Consider the following 16,487-nt stretch of genomic DNA (forward strand, 5'->3'; position numbering starts at 1 on the left):
TTGCCCCCCTCTTAGGGGAGGTCTTTCAATGCCATTCTTTTGGAGTCTTTTATTGTCCTTTGGATATCCTTCAGTGCCCTCCTCCCAGGGGTATTTTAATGCCTCCCTCCGGCGGTCTTTTAGTGCCCTCCTTTGGGGGTCTTTTAAAGCCACAACACAACAATAGGAAGTAATGTTTTGTGCCAATTAAGTGCCACAATGGCCAAGTCTACCAAGTAGGAATCTATTTATTTCCCCTTCATATTCAATGACATTATCAGTGATGAATCCCTTACCATCAACATCCTAGATTTTAGTGTTGACCAGAAACTTAACTGAGTTAAAAACTGTAGCTAAAAGAGCTAGTCATACTGGGAATTGTGTGGTGAGTAATTCATGAACTGATTCCCCAAAGCCTGTCCACCATCCACAAGGCACGCACCAGAAAAATAATGGAATATTCTCCCATTGTCTGGATGAGTACAGCTCCAGCAATACTCAGCAGCTCAACATCACTCAAGGCAAAGTAGCCCACTTGATCAGCATCCTATCTACCAACTTAAACATTAACTCCCTCCACCAGCAGCCAAATTAGCAGCAGTGTGTAATAGCTACAAAATTCATTGCAGCAACTCACCAAACCTCTTGACAATGCCTTCCAAGCCTGTGATCTCTACCACTGACAAAGACAAAGGCAGAAAATGTATGAGCATATTGTCACTTGCAAGACTCCAAGGGGATTTTTGGCCCTTCCCGCTGGCAGGATCTTCTGGTCCCGCTAAAAACTCCCCCATGGGTAGTTCCCTGTGGTGTGGCCGGCAAGCAAAGCAAATGGCCATTAACTTCAGTGGAGCTGGAAGATCCTGCCAGCCATAAATAGCGGGCTGCCTCTGCTGTGGGAAAACACGCCACGGGGTAGCTGGAAAATCCCGGCCTGTATCTCTATTCTTTCACTGTTGCTGACAGCACTATGGAGATACCTACACTATATGGACTGCAACAGATCAAGAACGCTGTTCGCCAACACCTTTTCAAAGGCAATTAGTGAATGGGCAATAAATGCTGTCCTTGCCAGTGACACTCACATTCCATGAAAGAAATGAAAATTTAATGGGCCTTGCTTTATTTAACAAGGTGAGAAGAGTCTGGCACACCATCTTAAGACCTCTGCATTTTACAGACCTCTTCACTGTGCTAAATTACTCCAACGCTCAAAAGGTAGCAAGCACACTGTCCTTTATAACCCCAGTGATCTCCTCCATGTGTCCCTTCATTCACAGGGACCAGTCTGTGACTTCCAGCAGTCACCATTCTGAAAGCCTGAGATGGCAATTACTTGACATATTAACCATGTATTCTGCTCCTCTTCCCCCCCCTCCCACCCCACCCCCCCACCCCCCCCCCCCCCCCCCCCCCACACCACCTCCCCTAGTGCCCTTATGGTTTCCATAATGTCACCAAGAGGGCTAAATTGGATAACCCCTGAAAATGGAGGTGGGACTTGCAATGTCAGATTAATCAGAGTCTGCAGATTAAAATCAGGCACTGCGCCAATTTCATGCAGCCTGCTCATTAGAATGAATGCTGCATGAGGCAACTGCTAACTATACTGTTCATTCAGCACACTCACCAGCACTGGTGTAATCTGGTATCATCTCTTCAAGCTAGCCGACAAGACTCAAAACTTGGCAGCGAGTGCAGATAACTATAGGGATCAACATCATGAATCTAACTCCAAGGAGCATGTTGCAGTGTCGCAAGTAGTTCAATGATCTCACTCAAGGAGTCCGAGTCAGTGAATGGATCTCCACGTCACATCCGACCAACTGCAATACTTACCTATTCACCACACCCGAGCACTCACCCACCAACAGTCAATCAAGCCTCAAATCCAACATTCATCTGCTTCACAGCATCTTCACACTTAACACTACTGCAATTTTCACATCCTCATCTCACAGCTTGTGTACACTGCCAGTTACTCAACCACAATAGCCTCATTACCAAAACAGATTGCATGGCACTCACCAATCTATTTACCTCATGCTTGCAGGACAAGATAGCCCATAACTCGAGGCAGCAGAGTTAACCAGAGGAGGTATGCTTGCTTTTTTGAAAGGAAAAAGGCTCAAGGATACAGCTTGAGGGGAGGCGGGAAGTGAAGGTGGTGTATAACTGGACAGCTAATGTTTATAGAAAGATAACAGACGTGCCTGTACTTTCTCAGCACTGTGGTGGAGATGGAAGCCATTGCCAAAGCTGTGGTCAGTAGGGCAGCCAAAACTGTTGAAGATGACGACATCCCCAGGCCACATCTTACTTCTCACATCCCACTTAGAGCTCATTCCACAATCGCTTCTCAGTTGCAAGCTCCAGGTGGTGCAAACATGCACCTCCGACACTGGGGAGAATGAGAGAGTTAAACCTTACTGTTCGCTCTCAGAATGATGTGGAGACGCTGGTGTTGGACTGGGGTAAGCACAGTAAGGAGTTTCACAACACCAGGTTAAAGTCCAACAGGTTTATTTGGCAGCACAAGTTTTCGGAGTCTCAAGTTCCTTCATCAGGTGAGTGAGGACTTGTATTCACAACAGTAAATTGAGTTTGTGTCTGTATATGCCCTGTATGTGAATACAAGTCCTCACTCACCTGTTGAAGGAGCGAGACTCCGAAAGCTTGTGCTGCCAAATAAACCTGTTGGACTTTAACCTGGTGTACTGAAACTTCTTACTGTGTGTGGTGAACCATTGTTGGTTCCCACCAGGTAGTGCTGAGCCATGGTCTGGCCAGTACTATGAGTCTGTAGATATGTTACTGTTGGGGTTAGGGTTGGGCTGTTCTACCTGTTAATATAGTCCTATGGTACACCCCAGTTGGCTCCGCCTCCTGGGAGAGGTATAAAGGTCACTGCTCTGCCTGGTGACCCTTTAGTCTGGGATTGTATACTGTATATAGTAGCTCCGTTATTGTTGGCAATAAAAGCCTTTATTTCCCGAGTACATCCTGCCTCTTGTGTGATATATCGCGCATCACTGTGCTCCCTCAGAACGACAGCATTCATGCCCCCACCGCTGCCACTCCACTAGTCTGCTTCCTGTTGCCTTGCCTCTTAGCCAGCTGACTCACACTGCTACCAGCCATGTTGAGATGATGTAGTCTGAAGCCAAAACACCTAGGCCCAGAGTCACTTGATATCATCCTTCAAAGCCTTTTTTTTGCTTCACAAAAATTCAACAACCTTCCACCAGTAAGGAATTCATAAGAGGTTGATTATATACAGCTATAAACTTATGATTTCATTTATAAATTTGGTTTGGAATGCTTATTTAGTTGTGACTTATTTTTCCATGGTAGCCAAGCCAGCAATGTGACTGGTAAATGGAGTACTGGGGCCGCAGTTACTGGTATCTCACTTGAAATAATTTCTCACCTGCAGTCTGAGCAGAAAGGAGCTGCCTAAGTTGCTGGCTTCTTATCCCTTCCTTTTGTCCTCCTTTCTCCTCCTTTTCTTGTTCACTCCCTCATCTCGCAGCTTGTCCCGTTCTGCATGCCCTCTACTCGTTCTTTCAGGAATGCCCTTTTGCAAGTGGAGGTCTACTAAGGCACCAATGTCTGGGAGCAAACTGGTCTGTGTGGAAACCATGAAGGCCGACACCTGCCACGCTACTCCCTACAGATCTTTGCAACTTGAAACAACTATAGAAAGCACCAAAACATTTTAGAATCTTAGCAGCAGCCAGAAGAAATCAGCCAGCAATTAATCTGTGAGTAGTTGATTATTCCTGTAAATAGCATTGATAGTGGTGTCTTCCCTGTTGTTTTTAACATGTTTTCATCCATGCAAGATTAAGAGAGGGCGTCCGTGGGAGTGGAGTTCCAAGATAGCGGTGCTGGAAATAGATCACTATTTCGCACTGATTGATGTCACAAGCTACTTGCTCTGTATTCTTTTGGCTGACTTTAGCTGAGCACAAGCTAAAACCTTCACCAATATAGCATCCAGTATGATTTGTGGCGGGAAAGCACACACATGTAACAGGCTTCATTATAGTCCTCAATGGGCACGTCATCCAATCAACAATGCTGCCGAGACCAATTTGAGATCTCTGGGGTCTGACTGCATCCCACAGAAAACAAAAGGCCTTTCTTACTTTTTCTATTTTAAAGGTGAAGGCAGCTCAGAAAAGCAAAGAGATTTGCTGTGAGTGGTGAACTTCACTCTGCCACCAGTAAAGCTATGGGAGGCAGCGGGGGGGGGGGATTTTTTCCAGCTCGCTGCACTGCCCTAGCAGCACAACAGGCTGGGAGACATCAGAGCGGAGACCGTTTAGAGGGCTCCCGGTTGGGCGCCACGGCCTCCACATGTCTCCGGGGCCCGGATTTCCGGCGCCTTCAGCTCCACACCAGAAATTGTCATGGAGCTGATTTAAATATTAAAATCTGCATTTAAATCCTATTAGTGGACCTGGGACTGAAGTCTCGGGGCTCGGTAGCCTTTCACCCCCGCCAGGAGTGGTTCACAACAGCTTCCCACTAACGGAGTCAAGGGAAGCCATGGAGGCCCCCCAGGAGGTCGGGGATAAGGAGGAGGGGGTGCCCCCTGGGCATTGCCAGCCTGGCCCCCTGAACTGCCCAAGATTCCAGTCCAAAGATGTGCAAGTTAGGTGAATTGGCCATGGTAAAAATTGCCCCATTGTTAGTGTCCAAAGATGTGTCCAAAGATTAGCCATGGTACATATGTGTGGGGTTACAAGGATAGGGTGGGGAGGGAGTCTGGGTAAGATACTCTGTCAGAGAGTCAGTGCAGATTAAATGGGCTAAATGGCTTCCTTCTGCACTGTAGGGATTCTATGATTCTGAAGAATTAACATTCTGTATCTGTAAAATTAGTTTTTCAGGGCCAGGAAGATTGTTCAGCAATATTGTGACTTAGTGTGATGCTTAAAAACCAGTCACACCTCATTTAATAAGGCATAACATTTTCAATTTTTTTTAAGTGCAAAGGTTGAAGTTCAGCTCAAATCCCTGACTCGGAGTTGACCACGTTTGCAAAGATGGCAACAATGTAGCGTGTTGAGGATATCATTGACTGCAATTTCTAGATTTCCACGTTTAACTACACATATGGGACCAGGTTTGGGTCACTGTCTGTGTGGAGTTTGCACGTCCTGCCCATGTCTGCGTGGGTTTTCTCCGGGTGCTCCGGTTTCCTCCCACATTCTGAAAGACGTGCTGGTTAGGTGCATTGACCCGAACAGGTGCCGGACTGTGGCGACTAGGGGAATTTCACAGTAACTTCATTGCAGTGTTAATGTAAGCCTTGCTTGTGACTAATAAATAAACTTTACTTTACATGTGATGACTCCAGTAGTTGCTGTCAGTTTTAAACAGTAATGACAACAAATACTGACCATTTTAGCACTATTGCAACCACAAATTCTGGGCCATTATTTTCATCCCAAACTAAAAGTGATAGTGGAATTGAAGAAACTGGGAAATTGATACATGTATCAGTCAAAATATAATGTCCCAAAAACAATGGCAGACTATATTCAACGGTGTCAGGTGCAAAGACTTGCACATACTCAGAACAACCATGTTACACATTCTTCATTAATGGTGTTCAAATCAAGGAGTCATCAATAATCAAAAGAAGATGTTGGAGGGAGTGCAGAGAAAAACCATGAGGTTGATCACCCGTATCCAAGGACCAGGTGAAGAGGAAAGAATAAACAAACCTCTCAGCCTGAAAAAAAGGCATGAGGAAGTTAGTATCATAGAAATATATAAGATGGTTAGGTGAATGGAAAGGTAAATAGATAAAAATTAACTATTTCCTCTAATGGAGTGGTCTGGGGCAAGGGTGCATCCCCTTAATACTCAGATGGATGTCAGGAGACAGCTTGGGCAGAATATGATGTGGCGGGGCAATTAAGTCAATCCATTACATACCAGCCCTCCCCTCAGCCATAGCAGGGGTGGACTAAATGGGGGCAGCATGGAGCTTGCACTTCCTCCTGGGGAGGAAGCCCTGCCCTTGAGAGCTACCAGTTAATCTGACTGACCGGCAGCACCAAGAGTGCATTAATGGGTGCTGCTGGGTCTGCAAAGCAGGCCCAAGAAGAAAGCACATGGATCCCAGAGCCAGTAAGTCCGAGGAATTGGTCATGGAGAGTTTGGGTAGTTTAGTGAGGGTAGGGGCGGGGGGGGGGGAATGTTTAATGGAGCATGCAGTTAGGAAGAGGGGTACTATATTAGGTGGGACTGCAAAGGGCACACTCCTAAGATCGTACCCCACCTTCCTTCCTGCTCTTTGGAAAAGTATTTTTAAAAGGCGACCTACTGAATCCAACTGGACTTCCTAGGCCAACACAGTGGTGGCACAGTGGTTAGCACTGCCGCCTCACAGCGCCAGGGGCCCGGGTTCAATTCCGGCCTCGGGTCACTGTCTGTGTGGAGTTTGCACATTCTCCTTGTATCTGCATGGGTTCCTCTGGGTGCTCCAGTTTCCTCCCACAGTCCAAAGATGTGCAGGTTAGGTTGATTGGCCATGCTAAATTGTCCCTTCATGTCAGGAGGATTAGCAGGGTAAATATGAGAGGTTACGGGGATAGGGCCTGGATGGGACTGTTGTCCATGCAAGCTTGATGGTCTTCTTCTGCATTGTAGGGATTCTATGAACTGCATTATGGCGTGTTAACAAGCTGGATTGATACTTATTTATTTAAATATTCTATTGGGTTGGGAATGTGCGCTCTCTCTCCCCCCACCACCCCACTGAATAAATGCTCAGCAGTGGAACCTGAAGTGCTGTTCTTTGTCACACAAATAGTTGCGAGGTTATGCAACTAAACAAATTGTTATGTCAATTAAAAATTTCAAAATGCAGATTGGTAAATTTTTGTTGGTTCAGCGTTTGAAGGGTTATGTACTAAAAGTGGAGAAGTGGAATTAATATACAGGTAAGCCAGCATCTATGTAAATAATATAACAGATGCATAGATATTTGAACAGGTGCAGAAAAAGACCATTCAGCCCTTTAATATAACACACCCAAAGGCCCGAATGGTCTTTTTCTTTCATGTAAATTCTATGTTACATTAAATTGTAAGAGTAAGACGAGACTCTATAACATAATTCCCTGATGGTAAAATCTAAATATATTCAGTGAACCATATTTCCCAAACAATCATGTGCAAAATATGAAATATTCTGGTAGTCAGCTTTGATATACAACCTGGTAATGAAGTCATAAAGGGCATTATAATCTATGTAAACATTATTTGAGTTTCACTGTCGACTGTCATACCCGACCATAAATCTTAATTTAAACTGAAATAATTAATGGAAATGGTTTTACATTCCATTTATAAAATTTACCATGGAGATTTATTGCATTTCACAAGGCATTAAAACTCATTCCCACACAGCAAAGTAATGAAACATATTCAAACTGTAAGCACTATAAAAGAGTAGCGCAAAGCCTCGAGACACGAACTCAGTGCCAAAGGCTGGACAGGGATGATCATTTAAATCTTCCGATGCCAAGTTGCCAATCTAAGCCTGGCACTTCCTGGTGGCCACCAAGATGGGATATTCCATCCCCTTAATGGAAACCACATAGTTGCTGTCCCAACTGCAGAGCTGCTTTTCGTGGTTGACTGTAAAGGAAGGTTTCCTGACATGGTGAAGTAATGCTCCGAATATTGTTCTAAAACAAAGCTTAAAAAATGACACAAGATTTATTTTTGAAAACAAAATGTTTCATTGCAAACATACGATTGTGTAAAATCAGCAGAAAATTGAGATTTTCCATAGTCTATGTCTGAAAAAACTTCTGTTCACAGTCTGCAACATTAATTTTACACCTAATATTGATGGCGACTTCTAACTCACAATTTAGTATCCATTCACGTTTGATTCAATGAAGTATAGAACCATAGAATCTATGTAATGCAGATGGAGGCCATTCAACCCATCAAGTCTACACCGACTCTCCGAAAACACATTTCACCCAGGTCCCTCCCCTCAACCTTATCCCTGTACCCTGTGCATTTTTCACAGCTAATCCATCTAACCTAACATCTTTGGACTTTAAGAGGAAACTAGAGCACCTGGAGGAAAGCCACAGAGACACGGGCACATCACAAGAAATGGTGATCGGCGTGCAAAATGAACAATTAGTTATCAAATGTTGATTTTCACATAAAATATTTTCTACAAAAAGAGACAATTAAAGCATTATAACTATTAGAGATGTAAGTGAATGAAAAGTCAGGAGCCAGTCCAAATGAATGCCTCAAGCTTTTTCTTATTTTAATGCAAAGTTACAGCATTTGAATTGGATGGAAGAAATGCATGTGGGAGGAAGGCAGACACAGTGATAGGACAATAAAGAATGAAAATGGAAGAAACGGTACTTCGCTTGGAGAAAGAATAGACAATGACCTTAATGGTAGCAAGTTATAGAATCATTGGGTTTTACAGCATGGAAAGAGGCCATTCAGTCCATCGTTGGTGCCGGACATAAAGCACCTATCCTAATCCCTTTTTCCAGCACTTGGCCTGTATGCTATAGCATTTCAGATACTCATCTAAATACTACTTAAATGTTGTGAGGGTTCCTGCCTCTACCACACTTTCAGGCAGTGAGTTCCAGATTCTTACCATCCTCTGGGTGAAAAGGTTTTTCCTCACATCTCCTATAAATCCCTCAACTTAAATCTATGACCTCTGGTTATTGACCCATCTGCTAAGGGGAAAAGGTCTTTACTATTCACCCTATCTATGCCTCTTATAATTGTATATACTCAATCAGGTTCCCCCCAGTCTTCCCTGCTCCAAGGAAAACAAATCCCAGCCATCCCAGTCTCTCTTGATAGTTGAAACACCCCAGCCCAGGCAACATCCTGGTGAATCTCCTCTGCACCTTCTCTCGTGCAACGACTTCTTTCCTATAGTGTGGCAACCAGAACTACACGCAGTACTCCAGCTGTGGCCTAACCAGTGTTTTATATAGCTTCATCATAACCTCCCTGCTCTTATATTCAATGCCTCGGTTAATAAAGACAAGTATCCCATATGCCTTCTTAACCATCTTATCTACCTGCCCTGTTGCCTTCAGAGTTCGATGGACATGCACACTAAAGGTCCCTGTGATCCTCTGTCCTTCCTAGAGTCCGACCAGACATTGCATATTCCCTTACCTTGTTAGTCCTCCAGAAATGCATTACTGCTCTATAACATGTTGCATTTGGACTAAATGATGGCAGTGTGGAGCCTCCAACCTTTCCTGGGTACGAAGTCCTGCCCTTGGAAGCTGTCAGCTAATCTGGTTAACCGGCAGCACCAAGAACGCATTAGTGGGTGCTGCTGGGTCTGTGAACAGACCCAAGAAGAAAGATTATGGATCCCAGAGCCAGTAAATCTGGAGTCTTGGGCAGGGGGGGGGGGGGGGTTTGGGCAATTTGGTAGGACTAATATTGACAGATTGTATCTAATTTCCTACTTACCTATACTGCAGCATATAACAAATGTGGCATTTTTGGAAATTGTCAGCCCTTTGACTATTCTCCCATTTCTGTTATCTTGTAGTGTGTACTGTGCATCATGAACATTAGAGCAGATGGGAGATCCTGCAAAGGCCTTTATGTGCCACTCTAAATCTGCTTGCTGAGAGGTGCATGGGAATGATAACAGGATAATCATCTTTTTTTTCTTGTCTGAAGGACTATGTGATGTTTGCTTTGCATTCTCCCAAAACAGTCGTGCTGATACCAGGAATTCAGGACACAGCAGAGGATGATCAGCACAACATGAATGCACATATTTTGTCGTGCAAACCATCATGACAAACACAAAAAAGCAACATGGAATGGCACATTTCAAGGTAGGGCACTAAAAAGCAAATATCACAACTACTGTGCTACATATGTTTAGCAATTAGCTTAATTATTATTTCTTGAAAGATTGCCACAATGGTCCATTGAAACTTAGCTCAAGTGAAGTAGTTCAGTTTCACATGCAATTATATCCATTCTGTTGCAGCCACAGACCAAAATAATTGTGTCCTTTAGCTTATTAGTGCAGCATAATATTCTATTGCATTTACAAAAATAAGAAACATAATGAATCACTATCATGATATATTTTTACAGCTCAGCATATTAACACAAAAGACTGACTTGACATCGGGAGCACTGGAGACAAACACTAAACTCAGAATCTGAAACCAAAATAGTCCAAATTGTGAAACATTGGAAATGTTCCACAAATGTGAATTGTCCAATTCATATTATTTTAAATTTAAATGCACTTACGCTATTGAACAATTTTGTATAGAAACACAGCATATTGTGGAGAAGGTGAAGTGTCTCATTGAGTGTATGCAGAATACCTTGTTGTGTCCTGTCAAAAGATTGTATCCATCATCGCTACAGAAATTAGTTTTAGTGCCTAAAGCAATTGCAGACAATTTTGTTTTTGCTTTGATTGTTGAGTGGTTTGCTGGCACAATCACAAAAATAGGAAGGAGGCCAACATTCTGCATCTCTGATGGGGTGATCTACCTATCCAACTAATAGCAATAGAAGTGTGCTTGATGAAGAACAAGAAACTACAGGAACGTGTCTCAGCTCTTGGCATTTCAGGGCAAATTTACAGATTTTGTGCTGCCAGCAAGTAGTTGCACTCAGGTGAAGCGTAGCTCAGAGATTCAGCGCTCTGCATTTGCCCTATCTGTAAGATGCAAACTTTTTTTTTCCGTCCATTTGTTCCTGCAATGAGAACATCACTGGCAAAACTGGCATTAATCGCCCAGCTTTAGTGTGGTTCCCCACTGACAGCACATTGTTTGTGAACTTAAACATTTTTTCCAACTCATTGAGAGTTTAAAATCAGACTGTTTTCCCACTTGTGCATCTAAAGAAATGTGCAAATTTAGGAGTGAATTCTACACTGTCTTTTCAATTATGACAAACACTGAGGGAACTTAAAGAGCCTTGTGAGCTGTAACGAGGGAAAGACATTGTAGCCCTAGCCTACCCACTTGAGCACATAGCTGACAATATTCTGTACTTGGAGCCGGAATGTGCAAAATGACCCCATGCATTCCAAAGCACAACCAATCCAGAACAAATAAGCAACATTCAAAACTTCTTGCCTTAATTCAGTCACTCCATCAAACCTGTGAATTCTGCACATCAATTTTTAACAATTCAAACAGATGTACTTATAAAAGAACAATTCAATTTCAGTTTTATTTAATGTGTTACAATAAAAGATGCAGAGACTGCCACCTGAACCGAATTGCCGCTTTCATCTCAAACAGTACATTTATTTCCTGGTCGGATTTCAGACCTGCTGCATTCTTGTTCTGAATGCTATGGCATTAGCAAGCAAGTTTCGAAACAATTTAACCCATGACTGATTATTAATTTATTATTGACTGAGTTAGTAATTGGATCTCACGATTGTACACTGAAAGATGCAATACAATCCACATACAATTTTATCTTTTACTGTTCATGCAATTGAACAAAGAATCCAGAACAAAATAAATACGTGTGCAGTTAGCAACTGACAGGTTAAAACAATCAACTAACTGTTTATTGCCAAGGTGTTGTTTCAAATTTTCATGGTTATACATATGTAAATCTGGATAGGTTTGAATATAAATGAATTGGAGGAAAGTAATTCCATCTTTATACAAAATATCTAAATCCTCCTGTCGACTGAAGCAACAAACAAGGGAAATAAATAGTTAAACATAGAAACCCTACAGTGCAAAAAGAGGCCATTTGGCCCATCGAGTCTGCACTGACCACAATCCTACCCAGGCCTTACCCCCATATCCCTACATATTTACCCGCTAACCCCTCTAACCTACGCATCTCAGGACACTAAGGGGCAATTTTAGCATGGCCAATCAACCTAACCCACACATCTTTGGACTGTGGGAGGAAACCGGAGCACCCAGATGAAACCCACACAGACACGAGGTGAATGTGCAAACTCCACACAGACAGTGACCAAAGCCGGGAATCGAACCCAGGTCCCTGGAGCTGTGAAGCAGCAGTGCTAACCACTGTGCTACCGTGCCGCCCAGTTGAATATAGCTTTCCAATAGACTTCTGACGAAAACTACATATTTTAAATAATTTATAAATCCAAATTAGTTCCCTGAACACAACCCAATTGGTCATCTAGATCTATTATGAGTAGAATACTCTGCTCCTAACAATTCTGTGAAGTTACACCAGTGACAAATGAGTGGTAGAAAGGCCCAATCATGTGTCAAATTCCCAGGGACAGTGTTAGCAGTATGGCAGGGCTGGTTTGCTGATACCAGCAGAACACATCAACGATGCCCACACAGATATAGCTACAGAAATTTAGAGTGGCACTATGCCATCAGTGGGCGGAGGTGGTGGTCCACAAAATATCCAACACCTAGATCAGTTCCCTGTTTCTTCAACCCCCAATGGAGCCAGCAGACATATTTCTTTCTTTGAAAAAATGACAATTGATCCCTTCTTAGATCGATTAGGTTTGATAAAAGTTTGGAACCAATTACAGAACACAGAGAACATCTCAGTGTACAAATGGACAATAGATGGAATTCCTATGGTAATCTCGGAACTTCACCAGACACACACTGTTCTTCTCATCTGGAAAAAGTCGCAGATAGCTCTCAACTGAGTGCAATCCTGCTGGAATTAGGCTCTGCCCATTTTGGGACCGCCATCTTCTATTTATACTAATAAAGCATCCAGGTTTAGATAGAATTTTGAATCACTGAGTAACAAGGGAATACAATAAGATATAAAATTGAGTTGGTTTCATGCATACATTTCTTCACGTTTAATAAACAGAATATGTAGCCACACAGAACATCATCCAGCTAGTTCTTCACAAAGGTCTCAGCTATTCATTTTGATTAATCATGGTTTTCAAGATGTTATTTTTAAAAATGTAGCACAATATATCACTATAGCAACCACCCTAACTCCTTCAAAACCAAGCAGATTCATACACGCCAAAGTGGAAGCAATAGTCAGCACTTCAATTAAATTAGCTTACCTTGGTAGAACAATTTAAATCCATGAGCACTGACGGCAAAGTCACTTGTAAGACGTAATGCAAAGACAGACCCAGTACTTGTAACAGGTGCAGGCATCTGAAAGCCAGTTAACCTGTATCGGAAAAGGAATGCAACACAATTCAGTAAAATCTCAGACACAAGGTTACAACAAGAAAACCAAAACCAATCTGCTGACAGAATTAAAAAGTCATTTCCTCAAGAACACATGATTTTAGGTGGGGATGGGAGGTGAAATCTGGCTGAGAGCCTGTCTCCATTGGGAGGCTTTCCAAGCCACCAATATTCTGTCACTGGTGTTATCTTTAAATATTTGTGTGCATTTGTAAAGATATAGATGAGGTGAAGGAGTATTTTATTATCGTCAATCTTTTCACCTTTAACAAATCCTTTTTAATGTTGAAAGTTAATTGGCAGATCTGTGACACTGTCCATCCACATTTCGAAACAAAAAAGTTATGGTCTATTGAGCCAGAGTTCCATTTTGGGATCTGATTGTTCAGGAATAACACCAGCTGGGATTGTAACAATTATAAAACTAATGCCCATATTTTATAATATTCAGATATTAGGTATAATCCAACAAACCCTGCCTTGGCCATTGACAGTTTCCAACATTATGACATTGGCAATTCATGACTTTTTCACAGTTTAGAACAAACACTTTGTTGAAAGTCAATGACATATCACAGTTCTTTAAATCTGTTTAGCATTATTTCTTGAACCAAGTAGCTTGGGGCGGCACAGTAGCACAGTGGTTAGCACTGCTGCTTCACAGCTCCAGGGACCTGGGTTCGATTCCCGGCTTGGGTCACTGTCTGTGTAGAGTTTGCACGTTCTCCTCGTGTCTGTGTGGGTTTCCTCCGGGTGCTCCGGTTTCCACCCACAGTCCAAAGATGTGCGGGTTAGGTTGATTGGCCAGGTTAAAAATTGCCCCTTAGAGTCCTGAGATGCGTAGGTTAGAGGGATTAGTGGGTAAATATGTGGGGGTAGGGCCTGGGTGGGATTGTGGTCGGTGCAGACTCCATGGGCCGAATGGCCTCCTTCTGCTCTGTAGGGTTTCTATGATTTCAAGCAAAATTAAAATAGTATGGGAGCGATGTGTTGTTTTGGCTGGAAGTTAAACAGCATGGTTGCTTCTTAGTAACAAAACAAATGTTTTCATTCCTCTGGATAACTAGACAAATGAAGGGCCCAATTCTCCTATTGCGACCTGCAACTTTTCTGGTGGGTCGGGTTGGGAGATGCGCATAGAATAGAATCATAGAACCCTACAGTGCAGAAAGAGGCCATTCGGCCCATCAAGTCTGCACCGACCACAATCCCACCCAGGCCCTACCCCCATATCCCTACATATTTTACCCGCTAATCCCTCTAATCTACTCATCCCAGGACACTAAGGGGCAATTTTAGCATGGCCAATCAACCTAACCCGCACATCTTTGGACTGTGGGAGGAAACCGGAGCACCCGGAGGAAACCCACGCAGACACGGGGAGAACGTGCAAACTCCACACAGACAGTGACCCCAGCCGGGAATCGAACCCAGGTCCTTGGAGCTGTGAAGCAGCAGTGCTAACCACTGTGCTACCGTGCCGCCCGAAATGTCGGCCATTTCGCGGGTTTCCCACAAGCTTTTACCACCCGCAGGCATCTCCCAGCCGGAAGAAAATGGCAGCACTGGGAACACACAGAGGTTCGGTGGGAAGTGAGGTAAGTCATCTGACTACTTTTAACATATATTTCAAATGTGATTATTGGGCCCGGCACAGAACTTGCCAGCCCGATAGCACCTCCCACCACACCAGGAGTACTTCATTCCGGCGCGGTTCAGACTAGCTCCCCACATTCGGGGAACTAGCGGGAGACCCTGATGGAATGAAGGGCTATCGAGGCCCCCAAGGGGGTCAGGCTGCGGGGGGGGGGGGGGGGGGAGATGCCCCCTGGGCATGGGCACCCTGGCAGTGTCAACCTGTGCCCCCTGGCACTGCCTATTGTGGGCCTAGGGTCGATTGGTGGAGTTGGGGGGTCCTGCTGCCACTCTGCATTGGGATCAACCTGGGCTAAGGGAGGCGATCGGGGCAGGCTGGGGGGTGTGTGGGGTGTGATCTGCCAGGGGGTGGGGGGAAGGGGGTGTCTGCCACTGCTGGACATCAGGGAACTCTGGGGCGGGGAGGGTCAGGACTGGCCCGGGAATTGTTGTGGGGGTTGCAATCGGGCCGTGGGGCGGGGGGCGGCTGGAGGAGCAGCACTGCAGTAGTCCAGGCTGGTCATCGATCGAGCTGGCCAGCAAACGGGGAGACTGACAGATCGGGGCCACTGCTCATGCGCAGAGTTCCAGAACTGTCAGACTCCGGCGCGAATAAGCCCCTGGGTTTTTAATGAAATTCATGATTGTGACTTCTGCAATGCACAGAGTGGGGAGATTCGAGTGAGAAGCTGCACTGAAAAAACAGTCGTGATCTAGAACAGTTTTCCCACCAATTCAGCACTTTTGGGAGAATCGCCCCCAGGTTTAGAAAAATCAACACTGGGGGGAAACATACATCAATGATGGCCAAGAAATTGCTGGGACAAAACCAGAGGGTTTGACTCTCCCTTCTAACAGCTGCCAAGAATTGAGATGGGAATGGGAAAAATGAGTAATTATATCAACAAAAACAGTTTAAATGGATGGCCAGACTTCTCTCTTATTTTCTAGAAGGTCTCATTCTGAATACTTGGCTGATCTATAGGAATTGATGATGAGCTCAACTGAGAAGGCCTCTATTTCCGCATCTTGAAGAGGAGTGGTATCTTGGGTTGTTTAAAGGTTGTCATATAATATTCTTTGATGTTGTTTTTCACTGCCTGTTTATTTATTTAGACAAGATTAGGAGATGTTAAGTGAGTTACGTACATACTGGATACTGAGAGATTAGGTATGGTAGATGCATGAAGGGCATGGCAGGGACATGGAGGTAATTAAAATGGTATGAAATGTCATGGAGGTATGGAGAGGATACAAGGGGGCTTGGAAGGGACATGGTGGACATGAAGAAACATGGGGATATGACAGGGCATGGAGAGTATATAGGGAATATGGAGGGGGGGGCAAGGAGGGAGCATGGGGATGTGGATGGAGGGGGGAGGGCTCGCGGACTGTAGCCGATGTCGCAAAGAACCTTGGGGAGCCTACCACCCAGCTCACCCCAATACCTGCATGCTTCCATCACTGCCTCAGGCTTGCCTCAGGAGGCAGCAGACTTGAACCTCTCAGAAACTAAAATACTACGGGAGTGAACGGACATGGCAAAGTTGGGATCGCAAAGTCAGGAAATGGCATGACTCATGGTTCTTAACACTGAGGAGAAGATCCAGCACAGTGCCTATCATTATCACTGTAGTTTTGAATCTCAAATAGGTAGATT

The 16,487-nt window shown here is 44.1% G+C and overlaps 1 protein-coding gene across 1 annotated transcript in view; it reads right to left on the reverse strand.

Moving 5' to 3' along the window:
- The window catches only part of csmd3b (CUB and Sushi multiple domains 3b), a 1,683,329-nt gene that overhangs the window by 1,527,932 nt on the left and 138,910 nt on the right, over positions 1-16,487 (reverse strand). The window contains exon 3 of the mRNA XM_078215503.1: positions 13,060-13,172. Coding sequence (XP_078071629.1) covers positions 13,060-13,172 — 113 coding nt within the window. The remainder of the gene's footprint in view (positions 1-13,059; positions 13,173-16,487) is intronic.

This window comes from Mustelus asterias, chromosome 7, assembly GCF_964213995.1.
Source record: "Mustelus asterias chromosome 7, sMusAst1.hap1.1, whole genome shotgun sequence".
In the NCBI taxonomy this organism is placed as follows: Eukaryota; Metazoa; Chordata; class Chondrichthyes; order Carcharhiniformes; family Triakidae; genus Mustelus; species Mustelus asterias.